Source organism: Bubalus bubalis, chromosome 24 (assembly GCF_019923935.1).
Source record: "Bubalus bubalis isolate 160015118507 breed Murrah chromosome 24, NDDB_SH_1, whole genome shotgun sequence".
Lineage (NCBI taxonomy): Eukaryota > Metazoa > Chordata > Mammalia > Artiodactyla > Bovidae > Bubalus > Bubalus bubalis.
The window spans coordinates 16,946,261-16,973,559 of NC_059180.1; the positions used below are offsets into that span (position 1 = coordinate 16,946,261).

Below are 27,299 nucleotides of genomic sequence, written 5' to 3' on the forward strand. Positions count from 1 at the left end.
GGCCACCCTCTCGATATAGTGCTTCTGCCCTTAATGGCCCTCTCCTCTCTGTACCCGCAAGACCTGGCTTCCGGGAAGCATACCACATTACTCCCAGGGTTCTGACCCCATCACCCATTCCACAGCCCCCCAGGCAGGCTCCTGGGTGGAGAAGAGGGGGCTGAGGGCTGGCAGGGATGACAGACAGTGTCTGATGCTGCCAGCTCCTTCTCTGTTCTAACCAGACCCTGGAAGCAGGGTGGGAGGGGCGCTCTGAGCAGAGAAGGAAACTGACCTGGGTCAACTGCATTCTGCTTCCTCTTCGAGTTGGTAATGATTTGGTTTTCATTCATCATCTGCACATCCTGGTCCTCTACCTGATTACTGCGGAGAGGGAAAAACCAGAAGGTGCCTTCCGGCTCCAGACGGCAGGTCCCTGCCATCCTCCACCGTTAGGGCTGGCGGGGGGAGATCGGAGGTGGGGGGAGGTCATGGGGCCAGGTCGGTGTGGGGGGCGCACCTGATGGCGGTGTGCTTCTCCTGGTGACAGATGTCCGCGTCCTCGGTGAAGAGGATGGTGTGGTAGGGCACCGTGGGCTCGCACGTGGGCAAGATGCCCCCGACCAGGTGGCCCACCATGGCCAGGATCCCATTGTACACGAGCAAGTCATCCACCAGGAGCTGCACAGGCAGAAGAGGGGATGCGGTCCAGCGTTGCCCTCCTCCTTCCCATGTGTGACCTCGCGTGAAGGGCATCACTGCCCAGAGGCTCGCCTACTACATACTCAGCCCGTGTTGTGATTTCAAATCTTCATGATGGCCAGGAAAGGTGCCTGGACCAGCCCCACGTTGCCCATGAGGATACTGAGGCTCCAAGGGCTCAAATCTTAAATCCACGTGGCAGAGCTCAGAGGCAAACTCGGGTCTCTGACCCCCAGGACCCCTCCACTCTCCTGAGTTGCCCCCTGGCAGGAAGAACTCCCCACACCACTGTGATTCGAGGAGAAAAGATGAAAGAAAAGCAGCGTTCTGTTTTTTTGGGGTGATGACTCAAATCACTCAGAGAAAGCCTTTGAATTCACGGACGGATGGCATAGATCCCTGCCTCTGAGGACCCAGCATTTGTGTCTGAGGTTGCAGCCGACAGAAGTAAATCAAAGTGTGACAAATGATAATTGCCGGTGGCCTAATTACCAACGGGCATAATTATCTCCCAAAACCCAGCTAATAAGTACTTACGCCAAACTCCTTCACCCCTCGATGTGGTGTTTTTGCGTAATTCCACAGTTTGATCATTGACACCGTAGTGGGCAGGTCGAAAATCACATAAACCCGGTTCACCTGTCAGAGGGAGGAACTAATTCAAACAGGCGTGTTTGGGAACAGAGGCACGGGGCTGGGCCGGGGGGTGCCAGGCGTGGGCCCGTGTCAGCCGGCTGGGCTTCTCTGGGGCTGCCGGGCGTGGGGTTCTCACCGCCTCTCATCTCCCCGAAGCCCATCTTGAGTCAGGTCACGTGTGGCTGCGTTTGCAACAAACCGCTGAGCTAGCTGTTGAAGGGCCTGTTTTCTGGGCCTGGCGTGGCTCTCATTTAAATGCCCGTGGAGAATCAGGGACACCCTTCCTTTTCCTCCAGGCCAGGCCCAGAAACACAGTCTGGGGCTCCCGGGGGCCAAGGGCGATGGCCCCCGACTCCAGAGTCAAGAGGCACGCCCCCCCACCCCCGGGAGCAATCAGCACAGCCGTGACCCGTTTGTCCTTTCCCCGAATCACAAATGAAAAGCATCTCTGACTGCCCGGGAAGGCGGTGCTGGTTAATTTCAGCAGAGATCTTTGAACCTCTGGTGTGGGGTAGTGGGGGCGGGGTGGGGGGGTTTTCCAATCAGTGCAAAAATCAGCTAGTAAAGTGGAACTCAAGAGCCCCCCACCAGCTCCCCACCCCCAACACACTCTCAAATATTAGTACGGGAGCCCTTGCAAGATAGGATAAAGCAAATAGAATTCACTGTTGGCCACAGGCTGCAGGCTTAGTTTTGACCCAGGCCCAGGGTTTCAGCCCCAAGAGGACATAGCGGGGTACAGGAAAAGTCAGCCTTCTTTGCTTGTACCATGGAAACAATTTAGATGAGGGGCCTCCAAGTGAGTGCCCATGGGACTCAACTGGATACAAATATTTGAGTCCAGCTGAGAGAGGGACAAACGGGGAGACTGCCCCACACCCAAAAGTCTTCGTGTGAAAGAATGGCAAATGCCTGCTGGTCAAGGTCAAGATGGCCGAAGGCTAGACTGGCTAGGGGCCACCAGTTTGCAGCCCCAGTTATGAAAGCTGATAGATCTATGCATTTCCCATCTGCAGTGGTGGGGCTGGGGCTGGGGGGGTCGGCCTCTGCTCAAGGGAATCTGATGGAACATCGCAGGGGTGCTGCCCCTTCCTGGGAGGATTTTGAGAGGAGAATGTATCCCTTGTCTTCCCTCCAGGGGTCACAGGGGTGGGCACCCTAGCCCCTGCTGCACATCTACCCAGGCATCTGAGCCCGTGGCTGAGAGGCTGGGGGGCTGCGATCCGCCCCATCCCATCCCGAGTGGTCCCTCACCCCCCTTGCCACCACCATCGGCCAGGCCCAGATGAGCAAAGGCCCACCCCCAGGTTCGCCATCAGGCCTTGGAGCAAATAGACGGGTGGGACCACTTGTAGAGTCTGTGATCTGGGAGACTGAGTCGGTGGGTTGGAAGAGCTTACCTGGCAGGTCTGAGGACAGACAGAGGGCAAGGTGGGGATCAAGTACCCGGTGACATAAAGTAGGAGCAGAAATCAGGAATGTGGAGAGGCTGAGGCTAGAGGGAAGAGGAGAGCGAAGCAGAGACAGGAAAGAGAACTGGAGAGGGAGGCTCACAGGGACCGAGGGCTGTCCACGCCCCCAGGCCTGCTGTGCTGGGATCCTGGCCTCAGAGGCCCACCTGATAATCAGCACCCCCAGAGCAAAGGGAAAGACCTCTGGCTGGGAAGATGTGTTAGCAAAGACCTGAGCCTTCCTGGCAGCCCCTGGGCATTCTGACTTGTTTCGAGGTTAACTTGGTCTGGAAGGAAGATGTGTCGCTGAAACTGGGGACAGAAAGTGCCACACACACCCCCTGCCCTGCCAGCCCCCCATCCACCCCAGGGCTGGGAGCCTCCGGAACCCACCAGGCCGGGCAGGATGGGGGCCAGCCACATGTGTCTGCCATCGCTGGTGTTGTTCACTTGGTCGATGAGCTTGTCAGGGGTCCGGACGTCCCCGCACACGCCCTCCAGGGAGTTGACGCTGTCAGGGAAGGCGGCGATATCTGAGGACACCTCTAAGCTGTCATAACCCAAAGCAGTGTGTTCGGCTCCAGGCACTGTGGGCCCCTCTTGCGGCCGCCAGCCCCCATCACACTGCTGGCGTGGCCTGGGGGGGATGCCGGGGTTGGCTGAGCCGCTGTCTGCTGCTCAGGGCTGCTGGAGGAGTGTCAGCCAAATTAGACATGTTCTGGGGTAAAAGGAAGGCGAGGAGGCTGAGGGGAGTGGGGGTGAGAGTAGAGGGGTGGCCAGTTTCAAGGAAAGGAGAGGGAAGTATGCAGAGAGCAGGCTGGAAAACATGGGTACGTGGAGCTGCTAGAAGCCTGAATAAAAGGGGTTACTGGGCTTCCTTAGTGGCTCAGTTGGTAAAGAATCTGCCTGCAATGCAGGAGACCTGGGTTCAATCCCTAGGTCAGGAAGATCCCCCTGGAGAAAGGAGAGGCTACCCACTCCAATAGTTATAGGCTTCCCTGGTGGCTCAGCTGGTCAAGAATCCGCTTATAAAGTGGGAGACCTGGGTTCGAACCCTGAGTTGGGAAGATCCCCTGGAAGAGGGCATGGCAACCCACTCCAGTATTCTTGCCTGGAGAATTCCATGGACAGAGGAGCCAGGCAGGGTACAGCCCATAGGGTCACAAAGAGTCAGACACGACTGAAGTGATTGAGCAGCAGCAGCCGTGGCATTTTTTTCCAGGTCTGGTTCCTCCAGGGACATTTCCCTCTACATTCAAGGATTCTGCTCCTTCCCCCGGGCCCTCCCGTGCTCCCTGCAGTCTGGCTGGAGCCCCTCTTCTGCCTAGAAAGGATACTGTTCTCTGAAAGAGGGATTTTTTCTCCCCTTTCATCATACAGCTCCAGGCCGGTAAGACCGATGTAATAGGGGTCACCCCAGCTGGTCAGGAGCTGAAACTGGAAAATGACTGGAACATGTTATTAAGGAAAAAACAGGCTTAATTTTCTGGAGAACAGAGGGAAACAATTACAAAGATAACAGGGATATATATATGTGTGTGTGTGTGTATATATATATATATATATGGGTTTAAAGAGATGAACGAGAGAAAAAAATGATTTTTTTCCCCTCCGAGACTGAAGTCAATCAAAATGTTTGTGGCATGAAATTTTCTTTCATTTAAACAGCAATATGAATGTGTGTATGTGTGTTTGAAGAATTCAGAAGCTTTCTCCAGGCCCCGGGAGACAGGGCAACGGGCAGGGAGGGTGTCCTTCAGGGAGCTGGCAGGATGGAGAAGCATCTGTCACAAACTCAGTGTATAGGACTGAACAGTGACCTGACCTCAAAAAAAAAAAAAAAACCACCTCCTGCCTCAGTTTCCCTGATTGTAAAATGACAAGAACAGAGTACCTGTCCCCTCCTCCAGCCACTTCAAGTGTGGAGGGCGTGAATGGCAAGGCAGGCTGTGGGGGTGCCACAGCTCGGGGGGATGGGCTGTGCCAGGGTGACCCCCTCCTGTTGCTGACTGCATCCCATGTGCCAGCCCTTCCGCAGCCCTGCCCTCCACTGGCTCCCAGCATCCTCAGGAGCAGGCGGGCCAAGGAGCCTGCGAAGTGGGAGGGTGACCCCGAGGGGGTTAAGTCGGAGGTGGTCCTCGGGGGAGAACAGGCAAGAGAGTGCCAGGCTGTCTGTGCTCACTAGACCTGACTCTGCCTCTTCCCAGCTGTGTGAGCTGGCAAATTACTTAACCATCCTGGGCCTCAGTGTTCTCTGCTGTGAAATGGGGGTGCTAGCAGTGCCCGCCTCACAGGGCTAACCAGAGGGTCCACACAGGAGACCCACTGCCACAGTGCCAGGCGGCAGGAGGGGTCCAGCATGTTTGAGCTACGACTCCTTCCCTTTTCACCTCCTCCCTGCCTGGTTCCAAGGAGAGCCCCCAGCCCCATCCCCAGGTGGGTTCCCACTTCTCCAGCCCCTCCCAGCGACAGTCCTTGGCACTGCCTTCTGAACCTCAGTCCAGCAGGGGGGTGGGGTCTAGAACTCGTGTTGCCCACCCCAGTCCCAGAAGCACCAGTCTCCCTGAGGACCTGGGAGCCCGCCCAACCTCTCCGCAGTTTCCCTGCACGGGCTCCGCTGCCTCGGCTGCGGCCTGGCTGAGACCCAGTGCCGCAGCGAACACCCAGATCCTGCCCCAGGGCCAGCAAGGAGCTACAAGGGCCTGGCCCTCTTCCTGGGTTCTGGGTGTGGCCCCAAAGGCCTTCGATGTGCAACGTGTGGGTGGCAGGAGGAGGAGTCCCCGGATGACTCAGCAGTAAAGAATCCTCCTGCCGTGCGGGCAACTCGGGAGACTTGGGTTCGATCCCTGAGTGGGGGAGATGCCCTGGAGGAAGAAATGGCAACCCACTCCAGTATTCTTGCCTGGGAAAGCCCATGGACAGAGGAGCCTGGTGGCCTGCAGGCCATGGGGTCTCAAAAGAGTCAGACACGACTGAGTAACTAAACACCAAGAGGAGGAGGATACAGCCGCAGGGCATCGGGGGCGCCTCGTAGTCCATGCTCGCCCGCTCCAGGTGCTTCGTGTCCAGCCTGCAACACAGAAGCAGAGGATTGCAGTGGCCCGAATCGCTGGTCAGTTATTCCCGCTGGGAGGCGGTGGGGGAGGGACAGACAAGCTTCTGCTCACACGGAGTTCCCATCCACCAGGAGAGGGTCGTCCCCTCCGGTTTGACTCATAATCCTCACAGCAACCCTGGGAGCTGAGTTCTCTCACGTCCCTGGAGCACAAGGAAGTGAAGTCACTTGCTCAGGGTCACACAGCTGGGAGGTGGCAGAAGTGGGATGTGACCTGAGGTCGTCTGGTTTCAGGGTCCACACTCTGAACCATCCCATTCGACCTCAGTCCCTTCATGAACAAGGTTAAGTCCACTCAATGCTAAGAGCTGAGACCCATGATGGACCCACGGATTGTGGTGCTGGGAGCGGGCAAGTTACTACCCCAGGCGGTGGTCAGGAATGTGATGTCTGAGCTAAGGAGAAAGCAGCCATGGGAAGAGTCAGAGCTGAGCCTTCCAAGACAAACAGCACCCAGAGCAAAGGCTGGTGGGAAGGAGCTGGGCAGTTGGTGTTTGCCCCCAAAAGCAGCCAGTCAGGGGTGTGGGCTGGGATAGGAGACAGGCAGGGAGAGGAGGCTGGGAGGTGGGGAGAGCCCTGCAGGCTTTGGCTTTGTGGATCCTGAGCAAGTGGTTTCACCAGCCTGGGCCTCAGTCCCCACATCTGTGAAATGGGCATAACAACCCCTGCTTCAAAGATGGTTGAAAGGATTATCTGAAGGATGAATACAAAGCATCTGGCTCAGAGCAGGCACCCAGGAGGGAGCCTCTCTCCTCCCCCAGATTCCTCCCTGCAGGGCTTCTCTCCCTGGTCTACCGCCAGTGACTTCTGGCTCTGGCCTGCTTTCTTCAATTTCAAGGGCAATGTTGTAATTAAGTGACTATTTCCAGTATCTGGCCCCAGGAGTGATGCCAGCTACAGAAGAGGGAAACTCATTTTGTTTCGAGAGCTTGGCCTCTGGTATTTGGACATCAGGGGGTTTAAATGAGTAAACTTAACGTGGCATTTACAAATTGTTAGCAACTTAAAGCAGCTGAGACTGGGGCCAAGCAATCCCAGTGAATCCATGAAATGTTAGGCTCCGTTTTCCTCTCTGAATCTTTCTAAATCAGGAACACAGAAACGAGACGAAGGAGGCCCCTCGACGAAGGGGCCAGGGGGGGTTTCTGGAATCTAGGCAGCCTGGAGCCTCTTTCCCCAGCAGGAAGCCCAATGAAGCATTTAAAATCTCAAACACCCAAGACTGTGAGAAACCCAAACATCCCCAGACAAGGTGGGTACATCCCCAGGCTTCCGGAGAGGCTTGGCTAAGCTTTAGAAAACTGGCCAAGTTGAAAAGCAATGTGTTTGATCATCACTTCAAAGCGCTTTAGGTACAGGCTTCAGAGCCTGATGCAAAGCCAGGGCCCGTAGGCTGGGAAGGACCGTCTGGGGAGCCGCTCCACTCACCTCTGGGCTGGCGGGGGCAACGGTCGGGCCTGCAGGTAGTCCACAAAGAGGATTTCTTGAGCAAAGTCAAAGTGGCAGTTGCCTGGTCCCTTCCGGATGAGGAAGCCCTCAGGAGGGGAGACGCACAGGCCATCCAGGGAGACGTGGACAATCTTGGCCTAGCAAATGAAAAAAAAACAACAAGGCTGAAGAGAAGGAGCTGGTGTGAGGAGGGTGGTGAGAGCTGATGTGGCTGGAGGTCCTGGTAGCTGCCATTTACGACCGAGGGCCTTCACAGAACCCCCCAGGCCTTCCTCCCAGACCAGACCCCACCTGGTCAGGGGGCTCCTTTCCAATTGCCATCCCTACTCTGTGCCAGGCGCCTGGGCAGACAGCAGAGGAGCAGTTGGGTGAGGCCCCTGCCACGGAGGACACATATGGACCTTCTCTGGTCTACTCAGCTGCAGAGGGCTGGGGTCGTCAAGGGCACGGACTCAGCTGCTCTGGGATCCACCGTGAGTAGCTGTGCAAGTTATTTGACCCCTCTGCCTCAATTTTCCTCATCTGTTAAATGGGCTCAGTGAGGAGCTAACTTACATAAAGTCTCCAGAACAGAACAGTGCCTGGCACACAGTGGGCCAGTGTTTTCCTAGATCATCCTTCTCCACCCCCGATTCACACCTCCTCTCCTCTCCTAGCCCTTTCCCTCGAGACAGAAGTGGACTCCTTCCTGATTTTCCTTCTTGAGCCCTTGGCCCATCCTGTTAAGGGCAGGTACCCCATAGCTATGTCCTGGGTGGTTTCTGGGCTCCCTGATGGCAGACCCTGGCTGGATTATCTCTACATCCACCTTAGGGCCCAGCACACAGTAGGTGTTTACTGAGAGCTGGCTGAATTGATTGGATGTGGGCTAACACGTCCCCCTGTTCTAGGCCAGATTTTGCTAGCCGGATGGCTGCGACCAGCCATTCAATGTCAGAGCCTAATGGCAGGGTCTGAGGTGGCTCAGCTCTGGTCCCCTGGGCAGGGAAGCAGAGAGCAGAGAAGGGGAGTTAGGGCTCCTTCATGGTTAGCAGAACGGACCGCCGCCGACCAAACCAATGGCGTTTCACCCCTGGGAGACACAGAGAGGCTTCTCTGTGCAGAAAGAAAGGGGCCCTGACTTAGGTCTCATGATTACAATGTACCTGGGGGCCCTTCATTCCTTCAGCAGTTAGGGGGTCCCCACAGTCAGTCAGGGCTTCCCTGGTAGCTCAGATGGTAAAGAATCTGCCTACAATGCAGGAGACCCCTGTTTGACTGCTGGGTTGGGAAGATCCCCTGGAGAAGGGAAAGGCTACCCACTCCAGTATTCTGGCCTGGAGAATTCCATGCTGTATAGTCCATGGGGTCGCAAAGAGTCGGACATGACTGAGAGACTTTCACTTTCACTTCCTAGTCAGTCACAGGGTGCATACACCTAGAGGGTGTTAGAGGGGCTAGCTCCAGGCACAGCTGGATGTGGCAACCCCAAAGCTGTGGCTCTACCTCCACTCTGCTTTCCTCAGGTTCCTGCCCAGGCCCCAGGCCTGGCCACATGGAGAATTGTCACCCCCTAGCCATGTGATTGGTTCAGAGAGATGGAACTCGACTAGAACAATCGGCATGGCTCCTGGGGTTTTGCTGGCTTGCTTGCAAAGAGGAGTTCTCTCTTCTGCTGGACTTGGAGGAGGCAGGATGTAAGTCTAGCACTGCCAGGGTTTGCCCGGTGGAGAAAGCCACCTGAAGTGAAGCCGAGGCCCAGGAAGCCCTTGTCCTTCTTCTAGAACCACCACCTCTTCCAGGAAGCATCCCTGACTTCTCCAGCCCCTCATTCGTTCTCTCAGGGGGAGCTTTAATTACAGCGAAGGAAACTAGAGTTCAGAGAGGCCAACAATTTGCCCAAGGACACACTGGAGGGGTGTGGAGCCCACCTCCCGGAGTGCCAGGCTTGGCTCTAACCTCATGCCAGGGGCCCGGAGCCAGGGTGCCCAGGAGTGCCTTGTGGGGTAGACATCTGAGGCACCCTTTCCTAGGGAGGGAGGGAGGGGGCCAGAGTTTCCATCCCACTGCGGCCCGGTTGCACCCTCTCAGATGGTGCCCACCCCCCAACGGTGGCCACTCGTCACTGGCACTGCAGCTGGTGGGGGCCACACCTGGGAAGAGGGGCCCCAGGCCCAGCATAAATCTAGCATCGTGGAAGCTCAACTGGACAGACGGATTCACTCAAGGGAAGAGCAAGGCCCAGAGGCACAAGTTGAGGCAGAAGAATGTTTTTTAATGCCAATATAGCTGACATTTTATACGCGCTTGACCTGAGAGCATGCTTACAGACACCAGGGCAGCCTCGGGCGGGGGGTTTGTAAATTGCATGCTCAGGGGAGCCAAGGCTCCTGAAAGAGGTTAGGGGCGGGGTGGGCATGGTGGAAGGGGGACTGCTCATTCTGCTGTGATAAATGACCAGCGTCTTGAGGCCCTGGAAGTGGTAAGGAGCCCAGACCTGGGCTCAGGGCAGCCTCACAGGCCAGGTTCTGGCCTTGTCAACCTCTGTGGGGTAGAGGCAGGTGTCCTTCTCCTCTTCCTTTCATAGACAAGGAAACTGAGGTCCAGAGAAGGCAGGCCACGTGCCAATGGTCACACAGACTCAGACGCAGAGCCTGGTGACTTTAGGGTCTTAACTGCATTGCCGACCTTTAGGTGACCTGGTCATCATCACATCTATGTAGTGGGAAGGGACAACTGTCTCATGGTTCATGGGCACACCGGTCAGAAAAGCCCATGAAAGGGGGCACCTCCTAATAACTCTTTTCCACAAGCCACCTCCTGATAACTGCTTTTCCACACCCAGTAGGGAGAAGAACACAGTGTGGAAATCAGAGTGTAGGCAACCAAGCCGGGCACATGAGGACGGGGCCTCTAGCTGTGTGACCTTGGATGAGTGCCTGGGCCTTTCTGAACCTCGGTTTTCAATATTCTGAAAGATGGGGGTAGTAACACCTGCCTCCCAGAGGCTGGGATGTGGGTCCAGTGAAATGACAAAGGTGTGAGAAGCCCTCAGCCCAGACGTGGTTCCCAAAGCTCTCAGGGAACCAGGGCTGTGCAAGTAGGCACTGTGGACAGGGGGTGGGGGGGGGCCCGCTGAGGACCCCTGAGTCCCCGGAGGCCACGAGGCACTGCAGTTCCCCGAGTCTGCCCTGGGCTCTTTCGCCTGCATTTGCTGTTTGCAGAAGAAGGAAACGGCAGCAGCTCTCTCGCTCCCCGGTGGTAACCTCCCCCAGCTCCATTTGGAAAGTTCTGGAGGATTTATGCTCCTCTCCGGCAGCCACACCAGCCATTCATCAAGGCGCTGTTTCCCTGACAGTGGACGGAGCGCGGCCGCTGTTCCCCGGCTTACCCCTCGATAGGTGTCCTCGGGAGATTTATTGTAGTTCCAGAAGCGAAGGCCTGCGATGCTTTCGGCTCTGTCGAAGCGGATCGTGACCACGTGGTCCAGCCCCGGCAAGAAGGGGATCAGCCACATATGCTCATCCTCCATCGTGATGTTGGCTCCATCAATTAACCTGTGCTCAGTGGGGAAGGCGGGGAGAGCTGAGGGCAGCCCGGTCAGCTGGGAGAACTCACAGCATGGGGTCGGCACCCACTCCTCTCCCCACCACGACGGCCGCCCCTGCCTGGCACGAGCCTGGCTGGATCAGGCTCATGAAGGGGAGGTGAGACTAATCAAAGCAACAGTGAGGAGTCATCACTTATCTGTGAAGTTAGACAAAACAAGAAACTGGGGGAGACAACAGCCTGTGCTATTAAAGGGATTATCTGGTGGCTCAGACGGTAAAGAATCTGCCTGCAATGTGGGAGACTGGGTTGGATCCCTGGATTGGGAAGATCCCTTGGAGAAGGAAATGGTAACCCACTCCAGTATTCTTGCCTGGGAAATCCCATGGACCGAGGAGCCTGGTGGGCTACAGGCCACGGGGTCACAAAGAGTTGGAAACGACCGAGCGACTAACACTTAGATGCTGATAAGGGTACAGTGAAGCGATCATCAAGGTTTTTGAAAAGGATGGAGGTGGGGCATGTATTATTTTTCAGGACTCTTTAACCCAGTGGTCCCACTTCTAGAATTTTTCCTCCTAAGAAAAGTTTATTCGGCATGTCAGAAAGCCATCTGTACCTAGATATTACTTACATTAGCAACAAACAAACCAACCCTGAAAGATCTCAAAAGAGGGAAACGTTCAGTACATCAAACAGTAGTGAATATGATCATCACGAGGATGATGGGAAAAGGATAAAGCGAAAGGGCAGGCTGTGGGATGGCAGGAGCACTGGCTTTAATGTTGTAAAACGAGGCCAAGGACCAAGAGAGATCACCAAAAATGAAAAATATGTTTCTGTCAGAGGGGATGGGAAGTGACAATTTCTATTTCCCCAGCTTTCTGTAAAATACTGTATTGACTCTATGGTACATTTGGAAAGAACTCTATTCCTTCTTCCTTGTGCTGGAGGAGAAAGATACTAAAGCACCAGGGAGAACTTGGGAGCTCCCGCCGTGGGACAAGCACGAGAAGGGGCAGGTGCCTCTGGAGGGAGGTGGTCTGGCCTGTAGTCACTCAGCCTGGGTGGCCCAGGGCAGCCTGCCCACCACTGGGCGGGAGCCCCCAGCACCCTCACGTTCTTTTTTTAAAAAATAATTTTATTTTCAGCTGTGCTGAGTCTCCGTTGCTATGCGGGCTTTTTTCTAGTTGCGGAGAGCGGGGGCTACTCTCTAGTTGCAGTGGGCAGGCTTCTCACTGTGGTGTCTTCTCTTGTTGCAGAGCACAGGCTCCAAGAGGTGCAGGCTTCAGTAGCTGTGGCTTGTGGGCTCGCTAGTTGCAGCTCCCGGGCTCCAGAGCACAGGCTTAGTAGCTGTGGTACACCGACTTAGCTCCTCCTTGGTATGTGGGATCTTCCCGGACCAGGGATCTAACCTGTGTCCCCTGCATTGGCAGGTGGGTTCTCTACCACTGAGCCACTGGGGAAGCCCCATCATGTTCTAAAAGAGCTCGCCAGCTGGCCCATACTGCACTTCCACCCAGGCCAGTTTCTGGTTCTCCTGCCTCATCCTTCCCGATTCTGTCCAGCACACCTCAGCCCTGACCCCAGCCCTGGTCTCTCTTCCACTGAGAGGCCTGGCCCTGGAGATAGGAACCCACCTCTCAGCCTCTTGGGTGGCCCCCCTCCCTGTGCTATCCCATTTTCCAGGTGACTTTGAAGCTTTGAGGCCCCTGGTAGGGCCTCAGGCTGCTGCCATGTTTCCTAGATCTAATTTATTGTTATTAATTGTTTTAAGTCTTTATTGAATTTGTTACAATATTGCTTGTTTTACGTTTTGGTTTTTTAGTTGAGAGGCATGTGGGCTCTTAGATCCCCAACCAGGGATCGAACCCATACATCCTGGACTGGAAGGTGAAGTCTTAACCACGGAAGTCCCTCCTAGATTTTAAGATAAACTTTGCTTTTCCTTTTTTTTTTTTTTAATTTTATTTTATTTTTAAACTTTACATAACTGTATTAGTTTTGCCAAATATCAAAATGAATCTGCCACAGGTATACATGTGTGGACTTGGAATAAATCTTACAAGCAAAGTGTTCATCCAAGAAGGTAATGTTTCTTTTTTTTTCCTCTAAAAGGTTGTTATTAAATTGATGGATGGTATGTCTTACAACTGCTGGCATCTTAGAACTGAGAAAATTCAGCAGTTTAACCCTGGGGTGTTTGTGGAATTAAGCTGGCTGAGGTCTACCACTAGAGAACCTTCTGTTTCCTTCCAAAAGCAATTACCTCCCTGTCCTAGAAATGGGGCCACTTCCAAAGAAGAACTACTGCCCAGTTCTGAGTGTGGAGAGACCTGCTGAAGCGCTCAGAGCTGACAGTGAAGGGAATTCCCTAATGGACACTCTCAAGAATATAGAAATGGTACTTCCTAGCTCTGTCCACAAAAAAAGCCTAGAAACAAGGACTGACCCAGTAGCAATGAGCATCCCTAGTGGCTAGACTATGGTCTCTAAATACCATTTCCCACCAGAAGGAGCCTGGGCTTCTAGGAGAAATGGCTGATCCCATACCGGGGATAATACATGTACAAGAGGAATCTGGGATTCCTTGTCGTATCAGAAAGGAAGGCAGCTATGAGAGACTATTTTACAGAAGGATTCGGGAGCCCCCAGTGTCCAAAGAGGGATCAATTTGAGCATCCATAGGATAAAAACTGCAGTAGATTGAAACCCTTCAGACACAGGAGATTTAAATCCATGAGTTTATGGTAGTCAAAAGCAAACAAATGTTTTAAAGGATTCTAGAGAAACAATTTTGCTCTTTTGAAAATTGAAGAAATAAAGGGAAAGAATCAAGCATCAAACTGTCTTTCCTGTTTGAACTGTACCTCAAAGTAACCAAGTAATTGAGGCAAATTTTCCCTTTACTGACAAAAACAAACAAAAAGAGTGATAGGATCAGTCTATCACCATGCCACAACCCCTAAAAGAGCAGTAGATCTAACCTCCAAGTGTTGGCTAACAGCATCACGAAAAGCCTGAAAACCAGATGTCCCACGAGTCCGAAGGAAATATGCAGTTACATACATGACCTGATAGCTACGTCTTCCCTAATGGCCAAATCTCAATATGATCTAGTGAACAGTTTACAAGAAATACAGGAGCTTGAGGAACAAGTTAAACAATACCACAGTGATGCAGTAAAATCTGGATTTTACTGATGCAGTAATCTGGTAATCTGGATTTTAAATCCAGTAATATTTTAAATATTAATTAATCCAGTAATACTTTATAATTAGTATAATGTTAGTATAATATAATAGTATAGTATAGTATAAATTATATATAATAAATATATATAATTATTATAATAATATATAATTATAATAATATATATAACTAATATATAATATGGAGAAGGCAATGGCACCCCACTCCAGTACTATTGCCTGGACAATCCCATGGACGGAGGAGCCTGGTGGGCTGCAGTCCATAGGGTCGCTGGGAGTCGGACAGTGACTTCCCTTTCGCTTTTCACTTTCACGCATTGGAGAAGGAAATGGCAACCCACTCCAGTGTTCTTGGCTGGAGAATCCCAGGGATGGGGGAGCCTGGTGGGCTTCCGTCTATGGGGTTGCACAGAGTCGGACAAGACTGAAGCGACTTAGCAGCATATATAATATATATGATATATTATGTTATATTATATATCTGTTATATTATATATTAATTATATATAATATATATAACATAATACCATACTATACTATTATAGTATATTATATATTGATATAATTATTATATATGATACAATAATATATTATATATTAATATAATCAGTATACATAATATATTACTATATTATATAATTACTATATTATATAATATATTATATATTGTATTATGCATATTATACTATAATATGGTATAATATAATATAGTATAATATTAATCCAGTAATATTTAAATACTGGATTTTAAATCCAGTAATATTTAAATATTTAAATTTTAAAATCCAGACTCAACAGAGCAAAAACCCTGGTTTCTTCTACAGATCATTTATAAAAAAAAAAGTGAAAAAAGATGGAAGGGAACCCAGAGATTATGAGAGGTTTAGGTGATACATCAACCATCAAAGGACTTATTAACAAATAGAAATAGACTCACAGTCATAGAAAACAAACTTAAGGTTACCAAAGAGGAAAGAGGCAGGGGAGGAATAAATTAGGAGTTTGGGATTAGCATATACACACTGCTGATGCTAAGTCACTTCAGTCGTGTCCAACTCTGCGCGACCCCATAGACGGCAGCCCACCAGGCTCCCCCGTCCCTGGGATTCTCCAGGCAAGAACACTGGAGTGGGTTGCCATTTCCTACTACATATAAAATAGATAACCAGCAAGGACTTACTGTATAGTACAGGGAACTCTACTCAATATTTTGTTTACTAGCCTCTAACAGAAAAGAGTTTAAAACAGAATATGAATATACGTATATATATATATTTTATACACATATACACGCATATGTGTGTGTTAGTTGTTCAGTTGTGTCTGACCCTTTGAGACCCCATGGACTACAGCCCACCAGACTCCTCTGTCCATGGAATTCTCTAGGCAAGAATACTGGAGTGGGTAGCCATTCCCTTCTCCAGGGGATCTTCCCAACCCGGGATCAAACTCAGCTCTCCTGCATTGCAGGCAGATTCTTTATCATGTGAGCCACCAAGGAAGCCCATATATGCATAAATTTATATATATATATATATACATATGCATATATGTATATGTGTGTGTGCATATGCATATATGTATATGCTTATACAGGCATCCCAGGTGGCGCTAGTGGTAAACAGTCTGCCTGCCAATGCAGGAGACATAAAAGACGTGGCTTTGATCCCTGGGTCAGGAAGATCCCCTGGAGGAGGGCCGGCAACCCACTCCAGTATTCTTGCCTGGAGAATCCCATGGACAGAGGAGCCTGGTGGGCTACAGTCCATAGTCATGCAGTCAGACAAGAAGTGACTTAGCACAGCACAGCACATATGCATATGCATATATTTACAAATATATGTATACATATCTGGATCACTTTGCCATATACCAGAAACTAACACAATACTGTAAATCAACTATATGTCAATAATATTTTTAAATAAATTTAAAAAATAAAAAATTTGTTTTTTACCTATGGCACTCAGCTTGCAGGATTTTAGTTCCCTATCAACTAGGAATCAAACCCAGGCTCCCAGCAGTGGAAATACAGACTCCTAACCACTGGACCGCCAGGGAATTAAAAAAAAATTTTTTTAAAGAGACACAGTAAGCAATCACAATGTATAGACCATATCTGGATGTCAATTCAAGAAACAAACTGTTATAAAAGGGGGAAAAAAAGATGGTGAGGGAAATAGAAATATGCTAGATATCTAGTAATTTAAAAGAGTGCTCACTTAGTCATGTCCGACTCTTTGTGACCCCGCCAGCATCCTCTGTCCATGGGATTCTCTAGACAAGAATGCTGGAGTGGGTTGCCATTTCCTTCTCCAAATTTAAAGGAAGGACTGTTAATCATTTAGGTGGAATAATGATACTTGGATCAGGTTTAAGTCCTTATTGTTTAGCGATACATACATGAAATACTTTCAGACCTGGGATTTGCTGCAACATAGTCTGGGCAGAGGGGAAGGAACTGGGTGGGTGTGGATGAACAAGCGAGGCCAGGCCAGCTATGAGCAGATCACTTTTACAATGGGCAGCAGGGACCACAGGCTCCCAGTCTAAGTTTGTGAGAGTGTGACTCACCAAGATGGCCCCTGATTGGACAATGCAGCAGCCATGACAGCCACAGTTTAGGAGCACCTTGGAGGAAGGCAGGTAGGAGGCCACCACTGATCCCACACACTCCGGGCCAGGCAGTGGGTGCAGTTGTGACGTGGTGACCCCCCTTCTGCCCAATAGCCAGATTACTGTCCCATTCTACTGATAAGGAAACTGAGGCAGGGGAAGACAGTATAACTTTGTGGTTAAACGCACGGGTGTTGGTCTTCCTCGTGCCTGTGTTCAAATCATGACTCTGCCACTCAGCTAATGTGGGTGACCTTTGAGGTACCTCTCTGTACCTCAGTTTCTCCATCTGTAGAGTGGGGGCCTCTTAGGGCTGTTTGAGATTTAAATGAATGAATATCTATAACCTGCTTAGCACAGCCCAGTGTCTGGCATTTAATAAGTGCTCCAAAAATGGCAATTATAATTTCAGTTATTATTATGATTATTATTACTGGAGAAGTTAAGAAACTAGCTGGCAAGGGGCAGAGACAGGATTTGAATTCTCATCCCTCTGGCTCCCCTAGACTCTTCTTGTTCACACCTGCAGGCAGGCCCCAAGCCTGACAGCTGTCCTGGTTCAGGGGTGCCTGAAGGCTGTGGATCAATGCTGTGTCCAGGCTTGTCCTCTTACTGACTTGACTCAACCCGGGCTTATGAAATTGGACAAATGCAGAGCAAAGTGCAGCTTCAGCCATCATCTCCAGCCTCAGGGAGGGGAAAGTTTTCAGCCCCCGAGAGCTTGGGTCCCTCATGCCTAAACACAGAGCCAAAGGCTTACCAAGCAGTTACCGTGTTTGAGGCCCCATGCTAAGCACCATGAAAGTGTAAAGTGAAAGTCACAAACACTCTTTGTGACTCCACGGACTGTACCCCACCAGGCGCCTCTGCCCATGGGATTTTCCAGGCAAGAATACTGGAGTGGATAGCCACTCCCCTCTCCAGGGGATCTTCCCAGCTGAGGGATTGAACCCACATCTCCTGCACCTCCTGCATTGCAGGCATATTCTTTGCTGTCGGAGCCACCAGGGACTTCAAGCACCAGGGAGGAAACACAAAGCCCAGCTGGGTCTGGAAACAGGAGAGCCTGGCTTCTAATCCTGTCTACCTCTTCCAGCTGTGCAGCCCTTTCCTGGGCCTCAGTTTCCCTTGACTATAAAATGGGCAGACCCCAGACCCTGGGGTGGCTGGAAGGAGGTGGAATAGGGGATGCCAGGGGGTGCCAGTTGATGGTTAAGTCTGAAATTTACAACGCGCATCAGGTCCCCAAGCCCCTGCTGTCATGAACCTTGTGCTTCTTACAGACACTCACTTGTCTAGGGTCCGGGAGTCATCCGTGTACTCAGGGAGGTCATTTAAGTCTCTGGGGGAGGCAGAGATCTGGTGCGGGTTGATGGGCAGTGCCTGGCCATCCTGGCCCACCACCTCCAGGCCGGTGAGCCCCAGGTAGTGCAGGTCACCCCAGGAGGCGGTGAAATTCAGTTGCAGGCCTGCAGCAGGAAGAGAAGTGTCCGGTGAGCACCAGAGATTCTGCAGGAGGTACCCAATCCTAAAGGAAATCAACTCTGAATATTCACTGGAAGGACGGATGCTGAAGCTGAAGCTCCAATACTCTGGCCACCTGATGTGAAGAGCTGACTCACTGGAGAAGACCCTGATGCTGGGAAAGATTGAAGGTGGGAAGAGAAGGGAACGACAGAGGATGAGGTGGCTGGATGGCATCAATGACTCATGGACATGAGTTTGAGTCAGCTCCGGGAGATAGTGAGGGACAGGGAAGCCTGGCGTGCTGTAGTCCATGGGGTTGCAAAGCACTGGACACGACTGAGCGATTGAACAAAGACAACCCAAGACGGAGGTGGCAAGAGAACTGATTTCAGACTCCGTATTCTACCAACTGGAAAACTCAGACTTGAATGAAAGGGCCTTCAGGGTAGGCTCTGCCTTTCTTCTCAGTAGCCCTTGGGCCTGCGTCACTGCTGATACTCAAGCAATGTCTGCAGGATGAATGGACCTGTGGGGGTTAGCCTTGCACACAGCCTTAGGCCCTTTCTCCACTCATCAGTCACGTTGCCCACCCCATGATTAGCACCCTAGCATAGCTTCCCATGCTGCTCAACCAGCATGCCTGCCATCTGGATTCTGTCTACTTCTTTAATCTCATCTTGTGCCCAGGGTCCCTGGGGCCACCCTGATGGCCTTTCCATCCCTCACGTTCACCATGCTCTCTCTCACCACAGGGCCTTTGCACATGCTGTTTCCTCACTCCTGAACTCAACACGGCCTAGGCTAACTTGTGCCCATCCCTCATATCCCAGTTTACTTCCTCAGGGAAGCCCTCCCAACTTCTCTGACCACATCAAGCCTCCATTCTCAGCCTGCATGCCACTGTGAATGTCCCCTTCCGTGCCCTGATCACCATGGTGAGCTTGGGACTGTTTGGTAAATTTCCATCTGGCCTCTCAGATGGTGAGTTCCTTGAGGGCAGAAATCCCATCAGTTTTGTTAGATTATGGTGCCCCCAGAGCCAGGCACAGTACCTGCCACATAGTAGGAGCCCAGTACAGGTGGAAAGATTAAATAACTAACTACATGGAGGTGGCTGCACCAGTAAGTCACAAGGTCGGAAATGCATACTTTATGCAAATTGGCCACTATCACGAGGATTCACATGGATTCAAGGGAAAGGAAGTGATCCAAAGTGACACCCCCATTCTTTTGCCCTTGTTCCACCCCTGCTCCATCAGGGAGCATTTCTTAAAAAGAATATTTATTTATTTGGCTGCATCGGGTCTTGGTTGGAGCACACAAGATCTTCATTGCATCATGTGGGATCTTTCATTGCAGGGCACAAACTCTAGCTGTGGCATGTGGGCTTAGCTGTTCCATGGCATGTGGGATCAAACCCGAGTCTCCTGCATTGCAGGGCGGATTCTTAACCATGGGATCATCAGGGAGCATTTAGGAGTGAATTTCTGTGGTCCTGAGGCAAAACTTTCCAGGTAAGTCATTCATTTGCCCAGAAAGCTCAAAGTGAATGCATCTCTGTCTGATATCTGGCTGGAACTTCTCTTCCCTAATGGTCTCCCATTAGCAGGACCAAGTCCAGTGACCTCTTCTACCCTTGGAGAATTGGGGGCCTACTTTAGAGCTCTTCTGGGTGGCTGTGTTCCAAAGAGTCACACTTGTTGCAACTGTTACAGAATGCCAGCACCGTAGCACTGGAAGAAGGAAGCCTGGATTCATGGCATTCCACGCACTTCAGCTCAGATGAGGAGGCAGAAGCTCAGGGAAGTTGAAGATATCTGTGTGGCCAGGAAGTGAGGCCAAAGCAGAAATCCACCCTGGAATATGGCTTCCTCTCTTGTCATTTCCAACATACGTTTCATAACTCGGCCTCAGATCCCTCTGCTCTTCATGATGCCAAGGCAGCTCTGAGCATCTTGCGGGCAGATGAAACAGATGGGTGACCAGAGTGGTTCTGGATGCATCACAGCCTCTCACAGCATCAGTAGCCTGCAATACAGCCACAGATGCCTCCCTTGGAGTCCTTGCCTCTGTGTCACGTGATCTTGCTGTTTCTCTCATACAGAAGTGGAGTCTATTTCTCCACTCTCTGAGTCTGGGCAATGTGATTTGCTTTGGCCAATGGAGCAGAAGCAAAAGTGAGTGAAACCAGCAGAGGCTGTAAAGTGCGCGTGCAGGGAGCTCTGGCCCATCTTTCTACACTTGGGAGTCTTGCCACGGGAAAGAGCCAGGCTAGCCTCCCAATTGCCGGCTGTGTAGCTGAAGACATCCCAGGTTGTTCAGCTGCCAGTGCACCTGCCAGCTGAGCAGACACAGGAGCAGGCCCCACAGAGGCCAGCTACGCTCAGGTGTGAAGAAATGCCCAACCACACTATTGAAGTATGATGAATCACGATTAATGGTGACTATGTTAGGCCACTAAATTGGGGGCTGGTTTGTTTAGCAGCAGAAGCTAACTGATACATTCATGTTCAATTATCTCCTCAGAGAAAGAGAAAGTGTTAGTTGCATCCGACTCTTTGTGACGCCACAGGACTGTAGCCTGCCAGTTTCCTCTCTGCGTGGAGTTCTCCAGGCAGGAATACTAGAGCGGGTAGCCATTGCCTTCTCCAGGGGGTCTTCCTGACCCAGGGATGGAGTCTGGGTCTCCTGCAGGGGAGGCACATTCTCTACCATCTGAGCCACCAGGGAAGCCCAGGGGCCCTGCCTAACTGCCTGAACTCAAATAGCTCCCTCCCCCATCTCTCTCAAAACCCTTAGCTGCTGTTGTTCAGTTGCCAAGTCGTGCCCGACTCTTTGTGACCCATGAACTGCAGCACGCAAGGCTTCCCTGTCTTTCACTATCGCCCGGAGTTTGCTCAAACTCATGTCCATTGAGTCGGTGATGCCATCCAACCGTTTCATCCTCTGTTGCCCCCTTCTCCTCCTGCCCTCCATCTTTCCCAGCATTGGGGTCTTTTTCCATCACTCAGCTCTTCGAATCAGGTGGCCAAAGGACTGGAGCTTCAGCTTCAGCATCAGCCCTTCCAATGAATATTCATTGTTCAATTGTCATCTCCTCAGAGAGGCCCTGCCTAATCATCTGAGCTCAAATAGCACCCTCCCCATCTCTCTCAAAACTCTTACTCTGCTTTATTTTCTGTCATCCAACGAGATGTTCTACATTGATTTGCTTCTTTATTTTCATTGATTTGCTTATTATTTTGCCTATTTATTTTCATCAGTCTTTCCCACTTAGATGGAAGCTCCCTGAGGGCAGGAACTCTGTTGACAGTGTACACTGTTTTATTCCCAGATCCTAGAACAGTATCTGAAAACAGATGGTCATTTAAGGCTTTAAAAAAAAAAAAATGATTGATTGAAGAGTACATGTTTAGTAGATACCTGGAGGTAAATGAATCAAAATACAATCGTTTGAGCTTCACCAAAATCACAGCCAATGGTAAACAAATATTTATTGCCACTAATGTAACAAGTGCTTTGCATACTGTTCATGGGGTTCTCATGAATATTCACTGGAAGGACAGATGCTGAATCTGAAGCTCCAATACTCTGGCCACCTGATGTGAAAAACTGACTCCTTGGGAAAGACCCCGATGCTGGGAAGGATTGAAGGCAGGATGAGAAGGGGACAACAGAGGATGAGATGGTTGGCTGGCATCACCAGCTCGATGGACCTAAGTGTGAGCAAGCTCCTGGTGTTGGTGATGGACAGGGAAGCCTGGCGTGCTGCAGTCTATGGGGTCTGTACGGCAACGGAACCAAGCCCTGTTCTTGGCACTGGAGATTCAGGGGTAAATATCAATACACAGCAAAATCTCTCTAGGAGCTTCCATTGCAGTGAAGACAGACAATGAACACATAACAACAACAATAAATCGGATAGTTCCACAGAGCGATGAATACCAGGGAAAAAAGTGGATGGGATGGGATAGGGAGTGACCAGGCAGGGGTGGGGGGGTAGTCACGGAGGACCTCTCAGAGGAGGTGACGTTCAAGCTGAGACCTGGGTGATGAGAAGGAGGCCGCCATCCTGTAGCATTTCTGGAAGAACGTTCTAGGCTGAGAGGACAGAAACGGTAAAGCCCCTGGGATGGGAACACATTTGATTTGTGGTTGGAACTAAGTGACCGAGGGAGAAGGTGGAGGAAAATGAGATCAGAAGGGCAGGTAGGGGGCTAGATCACGTCAGGAGGTCTGGATTTTCTTCTCTTCAATGGGGAGGCTTAGATCTGGGAGCAGAGAGGTGCCACGATCTGACCAGTGTCTTGGAAAGCACACTGGGGCTGGACTCCATAAGGAGGCCAGGGAGGACGCTGTTGTGATCCCTGTGGCCGGGACAAGGTGGACAGACTGACAGACAGCAGTGCCAGGACTCTCAATGGCCTGGATGGAATTGAGGGAAAGAGAAAACGTTCCTGACCCAAGGGGCAGAGCGGCTGCGAGCACCACATTCCTGAGATGGAGAAGGCCCGGAGGGCAGGAGGCAGCCGACTTAGATCAGGGGGCTCCCCATGAGGGAGAAAGGCCACCTCCCTCTCGGAACAAGAGGCAGTGCCCGGACTCTCCCAAGCCGCCCCGACTTTGTTTGCCTGGCAAGGGGCACTGTTGTCATTCCATTGCTAAGTCATACCCGACTCTGCAACTCCACGGACTGCAGCACGCCAGGCTCCCCTGTCCTTCACTATCTCCCGGCGTTTGCTCAGATTCATGCCCAGTGAGTCAGTGATGCTCCCTAACCATCTCATCCTCTGCCGCCTCCTTCTCCCGAATCAGGGTCTTTTCCGATGAGTCGGCTCTGAGATGCACTCAGATACCATCTAATCTAGGGTTGCTGCAAAAGCGATTACTCTCCTCTTTGAGCTAATATCCATGTTCCATATTCATTTTCCTCTGGTGTATCAATTAGTATTTATATAAATGGAAATTAATTTTGTTATTTCTCTCCCATGTTTCAACTCTCTCAGCTCCTTTCCTATTCATCACTGCTGATATTTGCAAAACTTCTAAAATTAGTGTCATCTGCAAATTAGCAAGTCATATATCTCCTTTCAAAACATTAATAGGATCGGCCGTATTTACCAACCCCAATGCACCCCCCCTGGGTCACTTTATCAAAGCACTCTTCATTTGCATGGGCTAGGAGAGCACATTTAGGATTTGGGATACAGGCAGGAAAAAGCCAAAGGTTCAGAGAAGGCAGATTTGGAAATCACAGGTCTCAAAGTGGGCAGAGGGTCCCTGGTCAGCAGGTTCTTCTGCCATCCTGCTGAGTAGAGACACAGAGAAATTACGCTTTTCTTGTAGGAAAAAGGTCTGGGAGCTCTACTCCAGGGCAAAACTCCCAGGGCATTGAAATAACATTTCTGAGAAAGGTCAGAAGCTGGTTCAGCAGGAAAAACATTTACAGACAGCATCTTTGGAGGGAATCATCAGATGGAGGGGACACTGGATGCTTCTGGCCGGGCTTCCTTCCTTCCTTCTCTGGTTACGGCACTCTAGCCTCCTCTGAAGCACCATCAGGGTGGCTGATTCCCGACTCTTGGCTCTAAAGATGGGCCTCTGACCCAGGCCAGGCCAATCCATGTTTTCCACCCCATTCCTTCTCTTCCCGCCGAGGTAAGCCACAGTGATTAGTTAGGCATGGGCACGTGAGCCAGGTCAGCAGACATTCCAGGAACACTGCTGGACTTAGGGGGAAACAAAAGCTCTTTTACCTGGGATTACAGGGTGGAGCTTCAAGGAGCTCCCACGTGGACAGGGTCTGAATGGGAGACAGACAAGAGATTGAGAAATGGGGCAGAAAGACAGAGGGAGACACCAAGCCTTAATGATATCATTTGCACACCTGGATCCAACAGTGTGGAAAACTAGCAACCCCTGACCTTCCTGGTTACACGCATGAGTGTGTGCTCAGTTATGGCCGATGCTTTGCGACCCCATGGACTGTAGCCTGCCAGGCTCCTCTGTCCATGCGATTCTTCAGGCAAGAATACTGGAGTGGGTTGTCATTTCCTTCTCCAGGGGCTCTTCCCGACCCACAGATCGTCTCCTCCGCCTCCTGTACTTCAGGCAAATTCTTTATCACTAAGCCACCGGGAAGCCCTTTTAGCTACATAAGCTAAGAAATTTCCTGTTTTGCTTAACTCAGTTTGAATTCAATTTCCCTTATCCCCAGCTCTCCACCCCGAATCCTGATCAATCTAGGGGAGCCCAGACTAAACCAGAAATGACTGCTGTCTCCCAGTTTCATGAGATGCTGACTTTTCCCAAAGACCTCTCTAGAGTGTATCGAGTGGTGAGGACCTGGACTGTGGATTCAGACAGACTCGGTCCCATCCTTGACCTCATACTAGCTGTGTGACCCCAGGTGGCTTTCTCCATCTCTCGGAGCCTCAGTTTCCTAACTTCATCTGGAAAATGGGGAGAATAAGAGCTGGAAGTGAGATAAGGCAGCGAAAGCCCCCGCACAGGGCCTGGATGGGGGATGAAACCAAGCCTCAAACTGGGCCCTGGCTTACATTGGGTTGCCTTTCAAATTACTCGGTTGTCCCTAAGTCCCAAAGTAATTGAGAGAGAGTTCAGGAAAGTAAGGGGCTGAGGATTCAAAGGGAAGACTTCTTCCTCTCTTCTCAGAGGTGATTTGTGCTTGTGGAATGAAGGAGGGGGAGCTGAATTCTCACTGGGCACCACGGAGATGGGAGCGGGTCACAGCAAGGCCTTAAGAAGGGGGTGTGGCGGGCAGTGTGGGACACCCCCCAGATCCCGCCTCCCACCCCAAGGGGTGACACGTCGGGACTGGGAGTGTTGCCGATCCCCAACTGTGACTACACCTGGCATTGGCCCTCCCCAGCCTGTATCAGGTGGCCTACTAACACAGGCGTGTAAAGGCCCAGCCCCCTTACTCAAGACCCCCTTACTCAGCCCCCTTACTTCAAGGGGCCTTTGAGCTCCCTGCAGGCTGGCAGAGGCCTTGCTGTGATTGCCCCGTGGCCCAGTTCTCTGTGCCCAGCCCTGCTTCCTACCCTCCCCCAGGAGCACGCCCCAGTAAACTCCATCATCTCAGAGGCTGCTTCCTGGGGACCCAGACAGTGGCAGTCGACATCCTTTTAAAGGGCAGAGACGGAGAGTGAGGGCACACCAGGTGGGCATGGCCTGCACGGAAGCTTGCGAGGGTGGGGGCTCAGGAGATGGGGCGGGGAGGAGCAGAGCAAAGAGGAGGCTAAACTCTGACACCTTAAGGCTCCGTTCTGGAGATGATGGTGGGGAGGGGGCATGACGATGGCATGGTGCATCTCTTCCTCTCAGAAGATGACTGGAGGTGGATGGCGGGCACGGGGCAAGAAAGAGCAGGAGGGGAGGTGGCAGCGAGCAGGCTGGCAGAGCCTTGTGAACAGGGAACGGGAGGCAGAGACCACAGCCAGTGGGACTGGGGCCCGAGGGTCCCCGAGGACTCAGACAGAGGTGGGGGACGTGTGCCGAGTCAGAGAGGACCTGGCCTGAGGGGCACATGGGCCGAGGACAGAGAACAGACACAGCAAAACCCATACGGGATCTGCCCGGAGACCACCAGCCAGCAGCTGGCTGGGCAAACACATGTGTTTGGCTCATAGGATGTTTTTACAATATTGTAAAATTAGTCACCAACATTTAAAAACCTGGAGATTTCAAGTAAAAATCCAGATTTCTGACTTTTTAGAAGAGTGGGCAGCTGGGCCGGTACTCCTGATGCCCCACCCCAGATGGAGCCGGGAGGATGCAAGCTTCCTCTGCTCCAGCATCTGCTCTGTGGTCCAGTCTGAAGGGGCAACTTGAACCCTGGACGGACAGATGCCCAGGTCTCTCCAGGTCTTACGTCTTCTTGCTCTATAACTCCGGGGCTCCCACTGCAGCCTCCGGGGTCAGGGCTGCAGCTAACACATCAGATGTCTGTGTGTGGCCCTCTGGGAGGGTACACTGCCAGGAGGACCCCTCCTCTGAAGGGCCGCAGCCCTGCCAGAGCCAGTGAGCTCAGCACCAGCTGGTTTCAGCCCTGACTTGTCCCAGGGCCTGGTGTCTCTGAACACAGTACAATCTCCTCCACTGTCCCAGGAAACCCTGTCCCAAGCGGCCATGACTTCCTCCCCACCCCCGACCCCCGAAGGTCCTCCTTCCTGCGACACTGCCCCAAGGGAGGGTACTCACAGATGCCGTGGTAGACGCCCGGCTCCGGCGTGGTGACATCAGGGACAGGGGGACTGGGGGTCAGCTCTGGCTCCAGGCCCTGCACACAGGGTGGGGGAGAAGCAGAGGGAAGGGGTGATTCTAGTGATACCCACGCAGCTGGCTGGCCATTCTTCCAGCTACTGCTGCCCATCCTATGCCCCAGGTAAGTCCCGGTGTCTTTTCCAGTGTTTGTTTTCTGCCTTGGTGGGAGCCCCGTGACTGGTAATACGGGCAGGCCCAGAAACCCTCCTGCATCTGATGTCTTTGCCAGAAGCTCTTACTGTTAGGGGAGGTGTTGGACACTAATCAGCTCAGGCGATCAGATTTTCTGGACCAGGGAAGGACTGTATCTAGTTTATCCAGTGAGCTGGAAGAAGGAGGGAGAGAGAGAGAGATAGGGAGGGAGGGATGGAGGGAAGGAGGAGAAAGAATTCAAACATACAGAACGGTTATCAACCCTGGGGACTGTGCATCTGCATTAAAAAAAAATCTTTTGGCTGCTCCGCGTGGCATGCAGGATCCTAGTTCTCCAACTAGGGATCGAACTCATGCCTCCTGCATTTTCAGTGCGGAGTCTTAACCACAGGACCGCCAGGGAAGTCCCCCTGCATCTGCATGTTTTAAACCTTCCCACAATTCCCATGGGCAGGCAGATAAAGAACCCCTGGTCTATAGACAGAGTGGGCCACCACATCCTGCTCCTAGATCTCTGTGTAATCGTAAACTTTTCTTATTAGATCTCTGCACTGTAAATCAGGATAGAAGAGCCCATAGTTCTTCACAGATGGGAAGGTGTTAGTCGCTCAGTCATTTCTGACTCTTTGCGACCCCATGGTCTGTAGCCCACCAGGTTCCTCTGTCCATGGGATTCTCCAGGCAAGAATACTGGAGTGGGTAGCT

General features: G+C 51.7%; 1 protein-coding gene across 1 annotated transcript in view; it reads right to left on the reverse strand.

The window, feature by feature from the left end:
* KATNIP (katanin interacting protein) overlaps positions 1–27,299 on the reverse strand; it is a 236,339-nt gene that overhangs the window by 2,157 nt on the left and 206,883 nt on the right. Inside the window, exons 18-27 of the mRNA XM_006070561.4 lie at positions 26,379–26,457; positions 17,980–18,157; positions 10,703–10,868; positions 7,312–7,469; positions 5,774–5,838; positions 4,106–4,216; positions 3,162–3,301; positions 1,219–1,320; positions 500–660; positions 275–363 (exon numbers count right to left, since the gene is read on the reverse strand). Of these exons, the coding sequence (XP_006070623.4) occupies positions 275–363; positions 500–660; positions 1,219–1,320; positions 3,162–3,301; positions 4,106–4,216; positions 5,774–5,838; positions 7,312–7,469; positions 10,703–10,868; positions 17,980–18,157; positions 26,379–26,457 (1,249 nt within the window). The remainder of the gene's footprint in view (positions 1–274; positions 364–499; positions 661–1,218; positions 1,321–3,161; positions 3,302–4,105; positions 4,217–5,773; positions 5,839–7,311; positions 7,470–10,702; positions 10,869–17,979; positions 18,158–26,378; positions 26,458–27,299) is intronic.